Source organism: Cherax quadricarinatus, chromosome 95 (genome assembly GCF_038502225.1).
Source record: "Cherax quadricarinatus isolate ZL_2023a chromosome 95, ASM3850222v1, whole genome shotgun sequence".
In the NCBI taxonomy this organism is placed as follows: domain Eukaryota; kingdom Metazoa; phylum Arthropoda; class Malacostraca; order Decapoda; family Parastacidae; genus Cherax; species Cherax quadricarinatus.
In genome coordinates this window covers 6,915,541-6,935,667 of record NC_091386.1, presented here as the reverse complement: position 1 = coordinate 6,935,667, position 20,127 = coordinate 6,915,541, and the positions used below count along the sequence as shown (strand labels likewise).

Below are 20,127 nucleotides of genomic sequence, written 5' to 3'. Positions count from 1 at the left end.
CTTGAGTAGCTCACTCATTTCCTTGTTGTCATCTGTGTAGGACCCATCTTGTTTAAGTAGGGGCCCAATACTGGACGTTGTTCTCGATTTTGATTTGGCATAGGAGAAGAAATACTTTGGGTTTCTTTCGATTTCATTTATGGCTTTTAGTTCTTCCCGCGATTCCTGACTCCTAAAGGATTCTTTTAGCTTAAGTTCGATGCTTGCTATTTCTCTGACCAGTGTCTCCCTACGCATTTCAGATATATTGACCTCTTTTAGCCGCTCTGTTATTCTTTTCCGTCGCCTGTAAAGGGAGCGCCTGTCTCTTTCTGTTTTACATCTACTCCTCCTTTTTCTTAGAGGAATAAGCCTTGTGCATACATCGAGTGCTACCGAGTTAATCTGTTCTAGGCATAAGTTGGGGTCTGTGTTGCTTAGTATATCTTCCCAGCTTATATCGGTTAGGACTTGGTTTACTTGGTCCCACTTTATGTTTTTGTTATTGAAGTTGAATTTGGTGAATGCTCCCTCGTGACTAATCTCATTATGTCGGTCTGGGGCTCCGCGCATACATGACTGAACCTCAATTATGTTGTGATCTGAGTATATTGTTTTTGATATGGTGATATTTCTTATCAGATCATCATTGTTAGTGAAGATGAGGTCTAGTGTATTCTCCAGTCTAGTAGGCTCTATTATTTGCTGGTTTAAATTGAATTTTGTGCAGAGATTTAAAAGCTCGCGTGAGTGTGAGTTTTCATCAGAGCTGCCTCCTGGTGTTATTACTGCAACAATATTATTTGCTATATTCCTCCATTTTAGGTGCCTTAAGTTGAAATCCCCCAGGAGCAAGATGTTGGGTGCAGGAGCTGGAAGGTTTTCCAGACAGTGGTCAATTTTTAACAGCTGTTCCTGGAATTGCTGGGATGTTGCATCCGGAGGCTTGTAGACTATCACAATGACTAGGTTTTGGTTCTCGACCTTTACTGCTAAAACTTCCACTACGTCATTTGAGGCATTTAGCAGTTCTGTGCAAACAAGTGACTCTGCAATGTACAGGCCAACCCCCCCCCCTTTTGCCTGTTCACTCTGTCACATCTGTATAGGTTGTAACCTGGGATCCATATTTCATTGTCCAAGTGATCCTTTATGTGGGTCTCAGTGAAAGCCGCGAACATTGCCTTTGCCTCTGCAAGCAGTCCACGGATGAAAGGTATTTTGTTGTTTGTTGCTGGCTTTAGACCCTGTATATTTGCAAAGAAGAATGTTATCGGACTGGTGGTATTGTTGGTACTGGGGGGGGGATTTTTTTTCCGGCATTAGTATCTGTATCTGTTGGTTTGGAGTGGAGGCCATCGACTGTGGTTCCACTCCAGGAATGACTGGATTTGGTGTACGATTTCTGCCATTTCCTGCCAGTTTTTTTTCCTTCCTGGCACTAAAAAACCTCTCCCTCTTGAGTGGCTGTGGCTACCCAGGTTTTCCCATGGCCTGGATGTTTTGTATCTTTTTGTCCCCTTTAGATGGTATGCCTGGCAATTTAAGTTATAGCACAGTCTTTCCTGTACTGAAGAGGTACACAGTTCAGGGTGAAAAAGCTTACAGGAAGGGAGTTTGCATTTTCCTGTTGTCATATGGGCATGGCATTTCCTAGGGTGGTCATAGTTGCACGTCCCATCTGTTTTTCCAGATTTCCCATGCCAGCAGATACCGAGTGCATAGTATGTGCACAGGCTTGGTTTCCGTTTGCCTTGGGTTTCTGTGACTGTATTCCCTGTTGGTGCATGTTTCCCTGTCTTACTTCTATCCTCCCTAGCACCAACAATGGAGCTCCCACCATTTGTTTTTGGTAATATATCCTCACTATTGCTAGTGGAGTCCTCTTGTTTGCTATTTCCTGCGGTATTTCTAGTTTGCAATATTGGTTTTATCTTATCTTTGACTACACTTGTTTCCCTACTATGGCTCCTGTCCCCTATGCGGTCATTCATATGTATTCCTTCCTGCGTATAATTCCCGACTACCTGGACAAAATCTCCAGCTTCACCATTACTGTCTCCCAGGACAGCATCTCCAGCTTCCCCATTACTGTCTCCCAGGACAGCATCTCCAGCTTCACCGTTACTGTCTCCCAGGACAGCACCTCCAGCTTCACCATTACTGTCTCCCAGGACAGCACTATCAGCCCCCCATTTACTGACTACCAGGACATCATCTCCAGCCTTACAGTTTCTGACTACATGGCCAGTATCAAGGGCAGTACCATTCAGCCCGGACTTTTTATGTTCCCATCTGTTGTAGAAAGCTTCCAGGTTTTCTATGAAAGCAGCTTTGATGTTGACCTCTTTTAATACCCTTGTGATTTTAGTCCACAGATTTATCTCATTTGGGCATACCCAAAAACACTTCCCTGTTTTAATACTGCTTGTAGCTAGTTCTTGGATATCTGCACAAGGGGCGTGACACCAATTTCCACAGAAATGACAATTTATGCATGTGGAAGCCCGTTTGTTTGACTGACCACAGACTACACACAGCTTCATAATGATTTGAATGGTTTATTTACTGCAATTCTACTAGCAACCTCTTGAATATTCTATTAATAACCTGCTAGGTGGTGCACAACGAAACCGTTTGAAACCAGTCCAGGGTTCGGACCAGTCAAGGGTTCGGACCCGTCAAGGGTTCGGACCAGTCTATCTGATCTGATCAGTGGGTCACTTATTTAAACCATACTGGTCGGTGATTTGAGCTAACACATGAAGGATCTACTGGAAATTATCTACCCGAGTAATATGTGATTTGATTGATACAAAAGTATAACTTGCGTGTTGAAGAGCCGGTGACTGCTGGCACTCCTACAATGACGAACGGTCGAGCCTCCACCTTTGTTTATCAATCGCTGTATCTAGCTTCTCTATTTTTTTTTTCCGTCTCCACCACAATAAATGCTATATTATCACTATAGTTGACTGGTGCAAATTTTGGAGGAAGGGCGCTTTTTCTGTAGTAATAATTGCTTCTCGTTGTGTATATTGCAACCGCTGGTAACTACAGGTTATATGAAATTCACAGTAACGTCTGGTATTTCAAGAAAAAGAAACTAATGAAAGTCACTCCACTTCACTAAGTACCATTATAATACTGGTTAGTTGCTACTACAACACTGTATTCTGCTATTCACTGGTATCACTAGATTATATGCGAGTACACTAGCAAGCCAGGAAGATTATTAAAAACAGCTGACCTGTGGTAAGTTTCTGGCGACTTCTGGCACCTGCCTCTATAGGCTTATCACTTCATTTACAAATTCACCTGTTTTCAAATGACACTTTAGCCTTTATCATCAATATACTAGGGAGCCACTGTAGTATACACTATACACTATGTATACTCAATGCTTTCAGGGAGACTTTCTTTCCTCTGACACAAAGTTCAATATTATTATTTTTCCACACGGGACAGGCCTATGATTCCCCTCTGGCAGTAAACTCTGCTAGGAAGTGCACACTAATTCTCCTTTTTTTTACTCAGTATATAATGTTTTCCGCCCAAGATTGGTTCCAGGCGCTAGAGGGATGTATCGTATAGGATTGATGACACAAATTAAAGTTCTAGCACGTAAGAGCGACCGTGAAAACACCAGAAAAACCGGGAGCACAACGAGGCACGCTGACACGCTATGACACCTCCAGTGGCGAACTGCTTCTATGATGGCCTGGGCTTCCTTTTCTACAGCAGCATAACATTTCTCTGATCCTTGAAAAGTTCTCGAAAAGAAGGCTACTGGTCGTCCTGCCTGAGATAAGACTGCAGCAATGGCAATGTCAGATGCATCCGTTTCCACTTCGAATGGTAGGGACTCATCAATGGCTTGAACTACTGAGTTTTCAATGTCCTGTTTGAGAGTATGGAAAGCGGCTTCTGCTTCCTTTGTCACAGGAAATGTGGTAGCACTCAATGGGCGGACTTTACTTGAATAGTTGTAGATCCATTGTGAGTAATAAGCAAAGAGACCAAGAGTTCTTCGGAGTGACTTTTTGTCTTGAGGCATTGGAAGTTCCCGTAGAGGTCGTAGTCGTTCAGAGTCTGGGAATATTGAACCTCCTTCCACTACATAACCAAGGATGCTAAGCCTTTTAGTTGAAAAAGTGCACTTTTCCTCATTGTAACTGATATTTTTCTTCTTGGCGGCTTCCAAAAACTTATCAAGGTTTGCATCATGTTCCTCCTGGGTCTTGCCACAAATGGTAACATTATCTAAATACGCGTAAGTTCCCATGAGTTGCTCTTCCTGAATGAGTGAATCCATAATTCGTTGGAAGCAGGCTACCCCATTGGTGACTCCAAAAGGGACTCTGGTAAACTGATACAGGCCATCACTAGCCTGAAACGCTGTGTATGGTTTATCTTCATTCCTTATAGGGACTTGATGATAGGCACTCTGTAGATCAATTGTGCTAAACACATAGTACTGAGCAATTTTGTTCACTGTATCGTCAATTCGAGGTAGAGGGTACCCATCAAGAAGTGTAAATTTGTTGATTGTCTCAGAGTAATCGATAGCCAGTCTCCGTTTCCTATAACCATCTTTAACAACAACAACCTGTGCACGCCAAGGGGAATCACTCGGTTCTATAATACCCTCCTTCAGCAGCCTCTGAGTTTCTTTCTCAATGAACATCCGATCCTCATAAGAATAGCGGCGTGACTTAGCTGATATAGGATGGCAATCCGCGGTAAGATTTGCAAACAGCTTTGGTGGGTCTACCCTTAAAGTGCTAAGTCCACAGACAACAAGAGGAGGCAGTTCACCTCCATATGTTAAGGTGACACTATCATGCAGCTTCTGAAAGTTCTGACCAAGGATAACATCAGAGCACAGTTGTGGCAGAATAGCTAAATGTACATCTTGATAATCCTTTCCATTAACTCTGAGATTTACCTTACAAAACCCTAAGGTCTGAATAGAGAGAGATGTTGATGCCATGGAAACGGTACCTGATGGGCGATGTACAGTCAAGGAGTGGCGTTTAACGAAGTCAAGGTTGATGAAACTCTCTGAGCTGCCACTATCAATAAGACCATCTACTTCTGTTCCTTTGATGAATACTTTCACAACTGCCTTTGACAGTGAATTTGGAGTAGCCGCAGAAGTCACTGTTGCTAGAGTCGCATGATCACTGGAATGTGTGGAGGCACTAGCTCTTGTTGATGCATTAGCACGACATACTTTTGCAAAGTGACCTTTCTTGTGGCATTTATGGCACATTGCTTCACGAGCAGAACACTTTGGACGTGGATGTCTTGAAAAACCAGAAGAGAGAAACACCGTACCTGCTGCTGCTGTCACTGAGGCAGGTTCCACAGTAACTTCATTGCAAGAGTCTTGGTCAGGAATTGCAGCACTTACCACTCGAGAAGGCTGAGTGGTACTGTATACTTCAGAATTCTTCTGGGCTGAATCTAGAGCTCTTGCCTGGTCAAGGCAGCGGCTAAGTCGAGAGTTTTATTCTCCAATAAACGCTGCCTTATTATTGGTGATTGCAGGTCACTGATAAAAGCATCCCTGATGGACTCTTCACAATACTGAGCAGCTGTCACTGCTTGGAAGTGACAGTCCTTACCTAAAATTTTCACTGCTTGAAGGTATTCCTCTAAGGATTCATCAATCTGCTGGCGGCGAGTTGCAAGGCGATAGCGTGCAAAGATTTCATTTGTAGGTTTAATATACTGAGACTTGAGGGTTTTGATAGCATCTTCGTAGGTATTACACTCAGAAATAGCCTCGTATATCTTAGGTGACACAAAATTGATGAGCAGACTTAGTTTATCTAGATCTTCTTTAGGAAGGGCTCCCAAGAAGTTTTCGAAAATCTTAAACCAGTGCTTCCATTCCTGAGCAGCCGTTGATAAGCTGAGGTCACAGTCTAGCCTCTCAGGTTTCAGTAAACGCTCCTTGTTGTGATGTAGTCTAGCTCAGGATCACCACCAGGTAGCCCAGGATTCTATGTTCAATAAATTGTTGTGATAGAAACACAGGCCTTATCTCTAGGCTTTATTGAACATAGAATCTTCATAGTACTTCTGCAACAACAAAATATAATGACTAGTACATCTAATAATAACTACAGGCCACATATTTAAACTCACCATGTAATCTGCATCACTGATAAATGGATATAGGAGAGAATCACACACCATGTGTTGGCGCCCATGACACACACCAAACTGTTGTTGTTGTTAAGGGCCCCAAGAGGTGGTGCAGTATTATCCTGCTGCTGCTCCCCACAGGACCAGTATCACTACATGGAGCCTGGTGACTGTTGTGAGTGGATCCTGGTGACTGGTCTGGGTGGAGCCTGGTGACTGGTCTGGGTGGAGCCTGGTGGCTGATCTGGGTGGAGCCTGGTGGCTGGTCTGGGTGGAGCCTGGTGACTGGTGTGAGTGGAGCCTGGTGGCCGAACTGGGTGGGGGACTGTTGGCCGAACTCGGTGGGGGACTGTTGGCCGAACTGGGTGGGGGACTGTTGGCCGAGAACTGGGTGGGGGACTGTTGGCCGAACTGGGTGGGGGACTGTTGGCCGAACTGGGTGGGGGACTGTTGGCCGAACTGGGTGGGGGACTGTTGGCCGAACTGGGTGGGTGACTGTTGGCCGAACTGGGTGGGTGACTGTTGGCCGAACTGGGTGGGGGACAGTTGACCGAACTGGGTGGGGGACTGTTGGCCGAACTGGGTGGGGGACTGTTGGCCGAAGTGGGTGGGGGACTGTTGGCTGAACTGGGTGGGGGACTGTTGGCCGAACTGGGTGGGGGACTGTTGGCCGAACTGGGTGGGGGACTGTTGGCCGAACTGGGTGGGGGACTGTTGGCTGAACTGGGTGGGGGACTGGTGGCCGAACTGGGTGGGCAGCTTCTTCACCTCAGTTGTGTGTATGTCATCCAACACTTGTTGGTGTCCCCCTCTGTTCTGACTTCCCAGAGTCCTTTCTGTCTCCAGTGTAAATACTTCTTTAAATCTCATGTTGAGCTCCTCACATACATCTTGGTCGTTTGTGAACTCCCCACCTCCCTTCCTCAGCCTGATTACTTGGTCCTTGACTGTTGTCTTCCTCCTGATGTGGCTATACAGCAGCTTTGGGTGAGACTTAACTTTTGATGCTATATCGTTTTCGTACTGTCGCTGGGCCTCCCTCCTTATCTGTCCATTCTCGTTTCTGGCTCTTCAACTAATATCTTTATTTTTCTGGGTCCTTTGTCTTCTGTACTTTTTCCATTCTCTAGTGCACTTAGTTTTTGCCCCCCTACACCTTTGGGTAAACCAAGGGCTCGTTCTGGTCTTCCCATTATTTCTGTTGCCCTTGGGAACAAACCTTTCCTCTGTATCCTTGCATTTTGTTGTTACATAGTCCATTTCATTTACTAACTTTCCTACCAGTTCTCTTTCCGATTGTACCTCCTGCAGAAAGTTCCTCATACCTATGTAGTCCCCCCCCTTTTATAGTTTGGCTTTTCCCATCCCATTGATCTATTGCTCTCTTCATATTCTTCTCTTGGGCTCCTGAAGTTCTGTGGCGGGTTATACATCACTGCAGTGACTACCTTATGTTCCCTAGACTGAATTGTACCTACTATGTAGTCCCTTTCACCAATTTTGTCCACTCCTTCCATTTCTTCAACTCCCCATCGGTTTTTAATGAGCAGTGCAACTACTCCCATCTGCTCCCTCTATCTTTCCTCAGGATCTGATATGCAGGTGGGAAGATTGAGTCTGTTATCCCGGTGGGTTTCGTTTCTGTGAGTGCTATGATGTCTGAGGACGTCTCCTTGATTCTTCCATGCCGCTCCTCACATTTATTTATTCCATCTGCAGTCGTATACCAAACCTTCAATTTCTTTTCTAAATCTGTGGTCTAGGGAGAACATTGGGGTTGGGGTAGCGGGAGACCTGGCGAGGAACTATGGGGAAGTTTCTGTAGGGGTGGAGTTCTATGTGCGTGCTCGCCTATTTATGGTTGCAGGGGTCGATTCACAGCTCCTCTGTGTGTCTGTGTGACCCAGTTACTATTTGCACTAATAACTCAATACAGTTGTGACTGGGTGTGGACGTATGAATGGCTCATTTCTTTGTAATTTGGTCACGATTGTGATCATGTTTAGACGTGTAGATAATTCATTACCTTTGTAACATGTTCAGCCGTCAGAACTTTGGGGTACAGCCCCTGGACCCATTATGTACCTCTGTAATCCTTTGACTACCGCCCACAGGATAGGTATGATGGGGTGCATAATAAACATATTTAACTAGAGGAACCCTCCTTGCAACGTTCCGGTCAAGACAGGTCTTTTATCAGTTATACACTAGATAGAAGTGCAGTCTTGAGCGAAACGTCCTGATAGAGGTTGATCTTCACACACTAATATAGGCTCGTCCTCTCCCCAGGTAGATCTGTTTGAGATTTAATAAAACTTACCATGTGGGCGAAACATTGTCAAAGGATCGCATTTTACTGCATGTGTGTGTTTGTCCTACGAAAGGACATTTTATACCATTTCCCTCGTAAACATAATGCCTTTTTAAACTACCTGCCGCCTTAGACTATTAACCGTAAGAAGACTACCTTGAAACCTTTTTCAAAAATGTCCAGGGTATTTGTGTCTTGTTCCAGTTACGGTATTAAGTCTTTTTTTATTCCTTTTGCGACCTTTTATCTCTCCAGGTTGGGACGGAGCGGCAAACATTGATGAGTTTACCAGAGGGAAGATAGCATACGTGGACCTTTCGAGTCCCGTCAACCTCGGAGGTCCTTTTGACTGGGTGATGAGCCTGGAGGTGGGCGAACACATCCCTCAGTCAGGAGAAAAGAACTTTTTAGACAACCTCGTTAAACATGCGTGTGTAGGTGAGTCTTCCTAGTTGTTGGTTTCTTGCCTTTGCTACACCTGCAAGTGTTGTGGGTATTCCCCTTGACCTAAACTGACCTATTGCAGGTTTGAGTGGTGTCTTCTTGACCTAGAATGACCTGTGTTCCAGGTGTGGTGTTGTCGTGGGCGGTGCTGGGACAACCGGGACATGGCCATGTCAACTGCCACTCCAATGACTACATCAGGAAGGAAATGCTGTCCCGGGGTCTAGTGACAGACAAAGTGGCCGAGAAGTTAAGAGCTATGGTCGACATAGCACATTTTAAGAACACTCTTATGGTCTTCAGGTACCCGAAGAAAAGGTGTTGAATTCCACCTGTTCCTATGAACATTCTCCTTTACTCACCTTTTCCTTCTTCCTATCCCTTCTATCCTCTGTGTTTAATGGAACGCACTCGAGGTTTATCCAACACACTTGATATATACACTGAGATGTGTATATTACAGATATTATTGTTACCTCTTATCACCCTTCTTCAATTAATTATAATTTATATATTTACCAGTTAACCTAAATACTGACATCGACAAGGATCTAAATCTACATAACCTACATCGCAATCAACATTTATCTGGCAGTAACTGTCTTTACAACACAGCAACAGCCGGGTTGTGGTTCGTAAGTCAGTTTGCATGCGGCCACAGTAACAGCCTGGTTCATTAGACCCTGATCCACCACAAGGCCTGGTCTCAGACCAAGCAGCGGGTGCTGCGACCCCTGAAACACACTCCAGGTGTACTCAAGGTAACAGAAGCCATTACTGTCCACAGAAACGCCAGAAATATTACAATTTTGAATTACAACATTAGATCCCTAAGTAAACACTATGATGACCTCCTGGCACTCTTAGGTTCATTAAAGACAAACTTCTGTGTTTTTCTTATTAAAACCTTGCTTAAGCAAGACACAATAAACATCTACACACTACCAGGATACACAGCAATTTACAGCTGCAGGCCAGAACAAATTGGAGGTAGTTTCACTGTTTATTATTTTAACGATCTATCATGTTGTATCACAACTTGTTAGTGGTGAATATGGTGAATATATATTTGCAAATTTCTCTGTAAAAAAACATTGACTCCTATAACAATTCGTGCCATGTACAGGATGCCTCATACTAATATCCCGACTTTGTGACAAACTAGAAACATTAGTAAACAAATAAACAAGCGCCATCTGCTTCTAGCTGGAGACTTCAACATTAACTTTGACCTAAGAGATGACTAACCAGGGGCGGAGGCGTTGACCCCCCGAAACCCTCTCCAGGTAAACTCCAGGTGGCCTTTAAAGGCCCGGTGATCTTTACAGTGGCCCGGTGGCCTGGTGGCTAAAGCTCCCGCTTCACGCACGGAGGGCCCGGGTTAGATTCCCGGCGGGTGGAAACATTTCGACACGTTTCCTTACACCTGTTGTCCTGTTCACCTAGCAGCAAATAGGTACCTGGGTGTTAGTCGACTGGTGTGGGTCGCATCCTGGGGGACAAGATTAAGGACCCCAATGGAAATAAGTTAGTCCTCGATGACGCACTGACTTTCTTGGGTTATCCTGGGTGGCTAACCCTCTGGGGTTAAAAATCCGAACGAAATCGTATAACAAAACCAGTAAGGCTAACTGAGATGCGTGCAACCATAATTGACCTTTTATGGACAAATATACTAGTTCCCCCTAAATTAGGAATAATCAGACAACACTATCCACTACCTTACCTTCCTCCTAACAAACATTGTAAATTCTCTTTTCGACTCCATGATGAGGCTTCAGTAAGTAACTTCACTGCAGAGCTAAGCTCGGTTGACTGGCCTACAGAATTTTCTATTGCTGATGGTATTACCTGGAGAGAGTTCCAGGGGTCAACGCCCCCGTAGGAAGACAATTTCGCATTGTCCCATAAAAGCTAAACATCACTAATAAACGACTGAGTTACCCATGGCTTGCTAACAGCATTCTAAGATCCATCGATAAGAAATACCATTGAATTTATTAAACTCACTACGTCAGTCCTCACCAAGCTAGTATACCTGGAGAGGGTTCTGGGGGTCATTGCCCCCGTGGCCCAGTCTGTGACCAGGCCTTATGGTGGCTCAGGGCCTGATCAACCAGGCTGTTACTGTTGGCTACACGTAACCCAATGTACGAACCACTGCCCAGCTGGTCAGGTACTGACTTTAGGTGCTTGTCCAGAGCCTGGAGTTTACCTGGAGAGAGTTCCGGGGGTCAACGCCCCCGCGGCCCGGTCTGTGACCAGGCCTCCTGGTGGATCAGAGCCTGATCAACCAGGCTGTTGCTGCTGGCTGCACGCAAACCAACGTACGAGCCACAGCCCAGCTGATCCGGAACTGACTTTAGGTGCTTGTCGAGTGCCAGCTTGAAGACTGCCAGGGGTCTGTTGGTAATCCCCCTTATGTGTGCTGGGAGGCAGTTGAACAGTCTCGGGCCCCTGACACTTATTGTATGGTCTCTTAACGTGCTAGTGACACCCCTGCTTTTCATTGGGGGGATGGTGCATCGTCTGCCAAGTCTTTTGCTTTCATAGTGAGTGATTATCGTGTGCAAGTTCGGTACTAGTCCCTCTAGGATTTTCCAGGTGTATATAATCATGTATCTCTCCCTCCTGCGTGCCAGGGAATACAGGTTTAGGAACCTCAAGCGCTCCCAATAATTGAGGTGTTTTATCTCCGTTATGCGCGCCGTGAAAGTTCTCTGTACATTTTCTAGGTCGGCAATTTCACCTGCCTTGAAAGGTGCTGTTAGTGTGCAGCAATATTCCAGCCTAGATAGAACAAGTGACCTGAAGAGTGTCATCATGGGCTTGGCCTCCCTAGTTTTGAAGGTTCTCATTATCCATCCTGTCATTTTTCTAGCAGATGCGATTGATACAATGTTATGGTCCTTGAAGGTGAGATCCTCCGACATGATCACTCCCAGGTCTTTGACGTTGGTGTTTCGCTCTATTTTGTGGCCAGAATTTGTTTTGTACTCTGATGAAGATTTAATTTCCTCATGTTTACCATATCTGAGTAATTGAAATTTCTCATCGTTGAACTTCATATTGTTTTCTGCAGCCCACTGAAAGATTTGGTTGATGTCCGCCTGGAGCTTTGCAGTGTCTGCAATGGAAGACGCTGTCATGCAGATTCGGGTGTCATCTGCAAAGGAAGACACGGTGCTGTGGCTGACATCCTTGTCTATGTCAAGTATGAGGATGAGGAACAAGATGGGAGCGAGTACTGTGCCTTGTGGAACAGAGCTTTTCACCGTAGCTGCCTCGGACTTTACTCTGTTGACGACTACTCTCTGTGTTCTGTTAGTGAGGAAATTATAGATCCATCGACCGACTTTTCCTGTTATTCCTTTAGCACGCATTTTGTGCGCTATTACGCCATGGTCACACTTGTCGAAGGCTTTTGCAAAGTCTGTATATATTACATCTGCATTCTTTTTGTCTTCTAGTGCATTTAGGACCTTGTCGTAGTGATCCAATAGTTGAGACAGGAGCGACCTGTTCTAAACCCATGTTGCCCTGGGTTGTGTAACTGATGGGTTTCTAGATGGGTGGTGATCTTGCTTCTTAGGACCCTTTCAAAGATTTTTATGATATGGGATGTTAGTGCTATTGGTCTGTAGTTCTTTGCTGTTGCTTTACTGCCCCCTTTGTGGAGTGGGGCTATGTCTGTTGTTTTTAGTAACTGTGGGACGACCCCCGTGTCCATGCTCCCTCTCCATAGGATGGAAAAGGCTCGTGATAGGGGCTTCTTGCAGTTCTTGATGAACACAGAGTTCCATGAGTCTGGCCCTGGGGCAGAGTGCAAGGGCATGTCATTTATCGCCTGTTCGAAGTCATTTGGCGTCAGGATAACATCGGATAGGCTTGTGTTAATCAAATTTTGTGGCTCTCTCATAAAAAATTCATTTTGATCTTCGACTCTCAGTATGGTTAGCGGCTTGCTAAAAACTGAGTCATATTGGGACTTGAGTAGCTCACTCATTTCCTTGCTGTCATCTGTGTAGGACCCATCTTGTTTAAGTAGGGGCCCAATACTGGACGTTGTTCTCGATTTTGATTTGGCATAGGAGAAGAAATACTTTGGGTTTCTTTCGATTTCATTTATGGCTTTTAGTTCTTCCCGCGATTCCTGATTCCTAAAGGATTCTTTTAGCTTAAGTTCGATGCTTGCTATTTCTCTGACCAGTGTCTCCCTACGCATTTCAGATATATTGACCTCTTTTAGCCGCTCTGTTATTCTTTTCCGTCGCCTGTAAAGGGAGCGCCTGTCTCTTTCTGTTTTAGATCTACTCCTCCTTTTTCTTAGAGGAATAAGCCTTGTGCATACATCGAGTGCCACCGAGTTAATCTGTTCTAGGCATAAGTTGGGGTCTGTGTTGCTTAGTATATCTTCCCAGCTTATATCGGTTAGGACTTGGTTTACTTGGTCCCACTTTATGTTTTTGTTATTGAAGTTGAATTTGGTGAATGCTCCCTCGTGACTAATCTCATTATGTCGGTCTGGGGCTCCACGCATACATGACTGAACCTCAATTATGTTGTGATCTGAGTATATTGTTTTTGATATGGTGACATTTCTTATCAGATCATCATTGTTAGTGAAGATGAGGTCTAGTGTATTCTCCAGTCTAGTAGGCTCTATTATTTGCTGGTTTAAATTGAATTTTGTGCAGAGATTTAAAAGCTCGCGTGAGTGCGAGTTTTCACCAGAGCTGCCTCCTGGTGTTATTACTGCAACAATATTATTTGCTATATTCCTCCATTTTAGGTGCCTTAAGTTGAAATCCCCCAGGAGCAAGATGTTGGGTGCAGGAGCTGGAAGGTTTTCCAGACAGTGGTCAATTTTTAACAGCTGTTCCTGGAATTGCTGGGATGTTGCATCCGGAGGCTTGTAGACTACCACAATGACTAGGTTTTGGTTCTCGACCTTTACTGCTAAAACTTCCACTACATCATTTGAGGCATTTAGCAGTTCTGTGCAAACAAGTGACTTTGCAATGTACAGACCAACCCCCCCCCCTTTGCCTGTTCATTCTGTCACATCTGTATAGGTTGTAACCTGGGATCCATATTTCGTTGTCCAAGTGATCCTTTATGTGGGTCTCAGTGAAAGCCGCGAACATTGCCTTTGCCTCTGCAAGCAGTCCACGGATGAAAGGTATTTTGTTGTTTGTTGCTGGCTTTAGACCCTGTATATTTGCAAAGAAGAATGTTATCGGACTGGTGGTATTGTTGGTACTGGGGGGGGGATTTTTTCCGGCATTAGTATCTGTATCTGTTGGTTTGGAGTGGAGGCCATCGACTGTGGTTCCACTCCACTCCAGTCTGCTTGAAGACAGCCAGGAGTCTATTGGTTATCCCCCTTATGTGTGCTGGGAGGCAGTTTAACAGTCTTGGGCCCCTGACACTTATTGTGTTGTCTCTTATCATGCTAGTGACACCCCTGCTTTTCATTGGGGGGATGTTGCATCATCTGCCGAGTCTTTTGCTTTCATAGGCAGTGATTAGTACTAATCCCTCTAGAATTTTCCAAGTGTATATAATCATGTATCTCTCTCACCTGCATTCTAGGGAGTACAAGTTAAGGAACCTCAAGCATTCCCTGTAATTAAGGTATTTTATCACAGTTATGCATGCCATGTAGGTTATCTGTACATTTTCTAGGTCAGCAATTTCACCTGGCTTGAAAGGTGCTGTTAGTGTGCAGCAACATTCCAACCTATACAGAACAAACGACCTGAAGTTTCTCATTATCCATCCTGTCATTTTTCTAGCAGATACGATTGATACAATGTTGTGGTCTTTGAGAATGAGATCCTCTGACATAATCATTCTATTGTATGATTGGAATTTGTTTTATACTCACGTTTTCTATGTCCGAGTAGTTAAAATTTCTCATTGTTGAACTTCATATTGTTTTCTGCGGCCCATTTAAAGATTTGGTTGATGACCACCTGGTCATCAACCAAACACCAGTGTAAGAAAGTCTAAGGAACTGTAGGTGGCCCGGTGGCCTGGTGGCTAAAGCTCCCGCTTCACACATGGAGGGCCGGGTTCGATTCCCGGCGGGTGGAAACATTTCGACACGTTTCCTTACACCTGTTGTCCTGTTCACCTAGCAGCAAATAGGTACCTGGGTGTTAGTCGACTGGTGTGGGTCGCATCCTGGGGGACAAGATTAAGGACCCCAATGGAAATAAGTTAGACAGTCCTCGATGACGCACTGACTTTCTTGGGTTATCCTGGGTGGCTAACCCTCCGGGGTTAAAAATCCGAACGAAATCTTATCTTATCTTATCTCTTACTATTCTAATAGATTCACCGAAATGAGAGGAGATATAAAACAGACCTGGAAGACACACTCAGATCCTAGACACCCATAAACTGAACAAAGCTAGAGATATTGTTCTAACTAAATCAAACAAACTGCACCTCCAGCCTGTTGATACAGCTAACATGATAAATGACTTCTCAACCATAAGATCTGGTCTCGCCTTTAAAATTCCAGGCACCAATACCCGAGCAAGTGATTACCTAGATGGAAACATCCCAATTTCCCTCTATCATCTTGGTGCATTCAGTTAGAGGCTTTTCTCACTTCTCTATCCCTTCATGCTTTAAATACACGGGTACTCCCATTTTGACCCTCGTACTCCCTCACTTTTGGATTGATCTCTCAATTTGGGACCTTTACTAGCGTCAAACTGTTATTCGTGAGGATCCTTCTTCATTCTCCATTGATGAGCTGTTACGCCTTGTCTCGACCTCAGTTTTAACTGCAGCTTCACATTCTGTACCCCAAACCTCGGGCAGGCATTCTCAGAAGTGCGTGCCTTGGTGGTCTCCTGCCTGTGCTTGTGCAGTACGTCTGAAGTGCACTTCCTGGGGCAGATATAGGTACAATAAAACCACAGAGCGCCTCCTTGATTTTAAGCAGACTGCAGCAGTCGCCCGCCGTGTCATCCATGAAGCTAAATGGGATTGTTTCTACCATCACTTCAACTTCGTGTATAAGCGCAGTCTAGAAAAAAGTACAGAAAATGAGTGGCAAATACCCTCTCTAAACGGCTTCTGTTCTTCAGGTTGCCGGTGTCGCTATCGTACACCCTCTTGACGTTGCCACTGAAATCGGTACTTGTCTTGTCCGTATCTTTCAAGGGCTCCAGCTATGCCCCTCGTTTCTTTCTTCAAAGTCTGCCATAAAGTTTGAGCCCTTAGACTTTTCTATTAGTAGAGAAGAGTCTTGCATTGTGGCTTTTACACTTCTGGAATTGGAGTCAACACACACCACTTGTCGATCATAGATAGCTTGGCCTGACGGCATTCACATTCGTATGCTCCAGCATTTACATCAGTCAGCCCTTGCTCTCCTATTATACCTATTTAATTTTACTTGACTCACAAATTGTAATGACACAATTGCAAACAAATCATACCACAGGTGGGATTTGAACTCGTGGTTAGTCTCAAAACTCCAGACCGATGCGTTAGCCACTGGGCCAGCTAGCTTCAACAAGATTCATCCAACAAGGTATATTTCTACACCATAGGAAGGTTAGCATAGGCACCACTGTCCGCGTTAGCCCAGTGGCTAATGTGACGGTCTGGAGTTTTGATTCTGACCGCGGGTTCAAACCCCACCCGTGGTATGGTTTAATTAATTTTATTTGTTAGCAAGCCGTTCTTCCCAAGCTGTGGAAATCTGTCATTGTTCTCCCTTTCCGTAAACCAGGTACTATGGAACATGATGCCTCCCACTATGGTCCCATTGCTCTTACCAGTGTTGTGTGCAAGGTGATGGAACGTCTGGTAAATAGACGATTGATGTAGTATTTAGAGATACAATAGTCTCTCCATTAGTCAATATGGCTTTCGTAAGGGCCGTTCTATTATTCACCCCTTCACTTCAATATGTATGTTCATTGTTCGCATCGCTCTCGGGCCGTGTGGACCTGCTGCGCAGACACTCCTGTCTAGGCTGGCTTTCTGCGCAGTTTTCCCTGTTTTGAATATTCAAAATGGTGGATAGACATGGTCGCCATGTAAATACGGTGTGTGTCGAATTGGTTCGTGGAACGCTTACAAGTTCAGCGATGCAGGTGCTCCTGCCTACGATCATCGGCAAGGTATATGGCATACCAAATGACGAATTGTGTGGAGTAGCCATAAATGGAATTACAAGGATCTTCATCGAGTTTAAGGAGGCCGGCTTCTACTCTAGCATCGTTAACAAATATCAAGAGAGAAGACTGGCCGTGAACACTGCAGTGGAGGTATACCTCCATGATGTGTCGAGTTACATGACGTGGGTAAAAGTAAGGAATGTACCATTTGAGGCAACAGAGCATGATGTGGTAGCAGTTTTCGTAACTATGGAAAAATGGACCTTATGAGGGGTTGCCTGAGGGATCATTTACACTGAAAATGACCTTACGGCAGCCAATTCCATCGTATGTGCTACTGGACGTCTTCAGGACTCAGGTCTACGTGTATTACTCAGGACAGAGGAAGACATGCAGATTGTGTGGGTCTTATGACCATATGGCAGCCCAATGCCATACGAAAGCAGGAAGGAGGGATCCGATACCATTGCCTATAAGTCGGCAGCAAGGTATAGAGGCGTCGGAGTCTGGGGTACTCCCCAAAATGACACCTTGTCGTTGGAGTGAGGAAGTTGATAAGGCAGAAGAGGCAATGAACGAATGTGTAACGTTACCGGTTGACACAGAGACTGCATCAGCGACGACGAGAACGAGTGATGACGAGTGTGAAGGACCACAGGATGGATTGCTGGAGGTTATAAACTCCTTTCTAAGTGAAGTTGAGGGTGGTCTGGAGGAAGCAAGGAGTACACACATGTCGGTGACATCACATAATGATTTGGTGGTTGGGGAAAATTTGCGCACTAATGGCACTGTGCACACAGTTGTGGCAGAAGTACATAGGGAGGGAACGAGAGATGAAGTGTGTGGTGACGGAAGTTTGCGTAAGCGATCGGCTGGAACGTCGGAGATGAACGACGTTCTCACTCCAGGACAGAGATCAGGGGTAAAGTCTTGGAAAAAGGAAGTGAGTGTTACGACTTAATCTTCACCGTAACAATAGGGGCACAAATAACTCCATTTTTTTTGTTAGTTTTATTTTATTACCAATCATTTAGCTTCATTGGTATTTGGTTAGTGAATTAAAATAACCACAAGCAATTATAAATGAAATACTATACAGCAAGAAACCCAATCTTACGTTCAAATTCTCATTAACAGAGTATGTTACAATAATTTCAATTAATAATCTTCTAATCTCACCATTTAACTCTTTTAGAAAGGTCTGGGGTAACGAAATAGTTATCTTTCATAAGTGACATGAATTACCAGACTTCAGGAAACTAATGGCAAAGGCAAGACAATAGACTTGGTATAAAGTTTTAGTTTAAGCTTTAGGTTGAAGACCCGTACCGAGTCAGAGCTAGGAGCTGACTGACTCACTCAACTACTTCATAGTATGACTTCAGCTCGGCCAGAAGGCGACGCGTGGCGTCAATTCTAGAACCACCAATTGGTCACTACAGTAGTGGTTACACATTCGTAATACCTAACCTAATAATAATATAATATAATACAGTATAATACAATGAGAGTACTTTTGATGATTCATACTGTACCCGATAATAATATATAGTCGAACCTGCTTTATCTAGCTAGTAATAAAGTGGTTCGCGATATATTATTACAGAACTTATTTTAACCAGGCCTTTTATTTTTGTATATGGAGTGAAGTAGGGGCGCGTAACAGTGAGCCAAACGGGGAGAGAGGGGAAGGGTAATTGTGGAAAATATTTTAATTTTCTGAAGCTATAGTGCCTAATAGGTGTTTAATGTGTCGATATGGGTCAAAAATGTATTTGAAAATAGGATAGAACCGAGAGTTCCCTTTGCGTATGCGCGGATGTGCGGGGGAAGAGGTCGACCCGGGGCATGGGGGAGGCGGCAGTGTTTTGAATGTAGTGAGGAGGCTGGGAAAGCATGGAACCAGGATATTGGCGCTCACGGCGGCCTAAGGATTAATATAGGCCTCATTTCATAATAGGAAGTGTCGTAACTGTTCCTGGTGGAGAGTGAGGGAACGTGATTTACGGGACCACCGTAATAGTGGTAAAACGAGTGAATAAGGGTAGGACCGGGTGACTGGCGCATCGCCATGGACTGTGTCCCGGGGAAAATTACCCTTGGTTTAATCATCACTCATCGGTCTCAGATCTTAATGGAGTGATCTCTAATGTGTATAATAATTTTGAGACATTAAATTGTCTTGTGAATTGTAATGTAATTAATGATAATAACGCTAAGTTAAGAGAATGCGTGAAGTGAAATAAGTCGCCTTGCTCCGAGTGAACACGCTAGACCACGTTGTTCCCGTGACGAGGAAAGTGAAGTTTATTGAGTCACAACTTCTAAACCGGGACAAACCAACGGATACCTTGTCCTGCTGGAATAAGAACCGTGTGGGTGTAGCAGGACATCGAAATGACATGGTGAATGGAGGAAATAAGGAGTATCAATCACCCACAGTTAAGTAACCCTTCTAGTTATAGCAGACTGATGCTGGCTAGTTAGGTATGTTGTAATTGGATAGGTTATGAGTGATCCAGCTACATCAAGTGACCACCAGAGAATATCTGGTAAGTGGTGAGATTATGTACAAGTGTTTTTCCTTGATGGATATATCCATGTGTGACCTACCTACCCCCTTCCTTCATTCAGTTACACTAATATAATCTATACAGTCCACAATTAATTAGTAGCACCGTACTTGTGGGTGCTATCCAATCCACACTGGTCTTGGATAGATATGGATAAGATTGTGAGGTCGAAGGAACCACTTGCCGTGACCAGGGGGGGTTAAGTTTTCTCACATGTCTACACGGGGTGACTACGGTAAACAATATGGTTGTCTCCCAATGAGTTTACTTCTATGCATGTAATGTTGAGGTACATAAAGGTAATCACCCCTATAAAATTTTCCATAGTAATGAAGGGATGAATAGTTCTAAAGACAAGGGGGGGGTAGAGGGGTTGAACAGGTAGGCTGCCAAACGAGAACCTCTTCACCAGGAAAGTATAGTAGGGCATCTACCAAGGCGGAAGGGAAAGCTGCCGCTATTAAAGTAATTCAAGGTAGCAAAATTAATGTAAATGGATTGAGGAATGAAGTGA

The 20,127-nt window shown here is 44.5% G+C and overlaps 1 protein-coding gene across 1 annotated transcript in view; it reads left to right on the top strand.

Moving 5' to 3' along the window:
- LOC128703880 (uncharacterized) overlaps positions 1–20,127 on the top strand; it is a 174,888-nt gene that overhangs the window by 75,484 nt on the left and 79,277 nt on the right. Inside the window, exons 5-6 of the mRNA XM_053798727.2 lie at positions 8,702–8,884; positions 9,016–9,193. Of these exons, the coding sequence (XP_053654702.2) occupies positions 8,702–8,884; positions 9,016–9,193 (361 nt within the window). The remainder of the gene's footprint in view (positions 1–8,701; positions 8,885–9,015; positions 9,194–20,127) is intronic.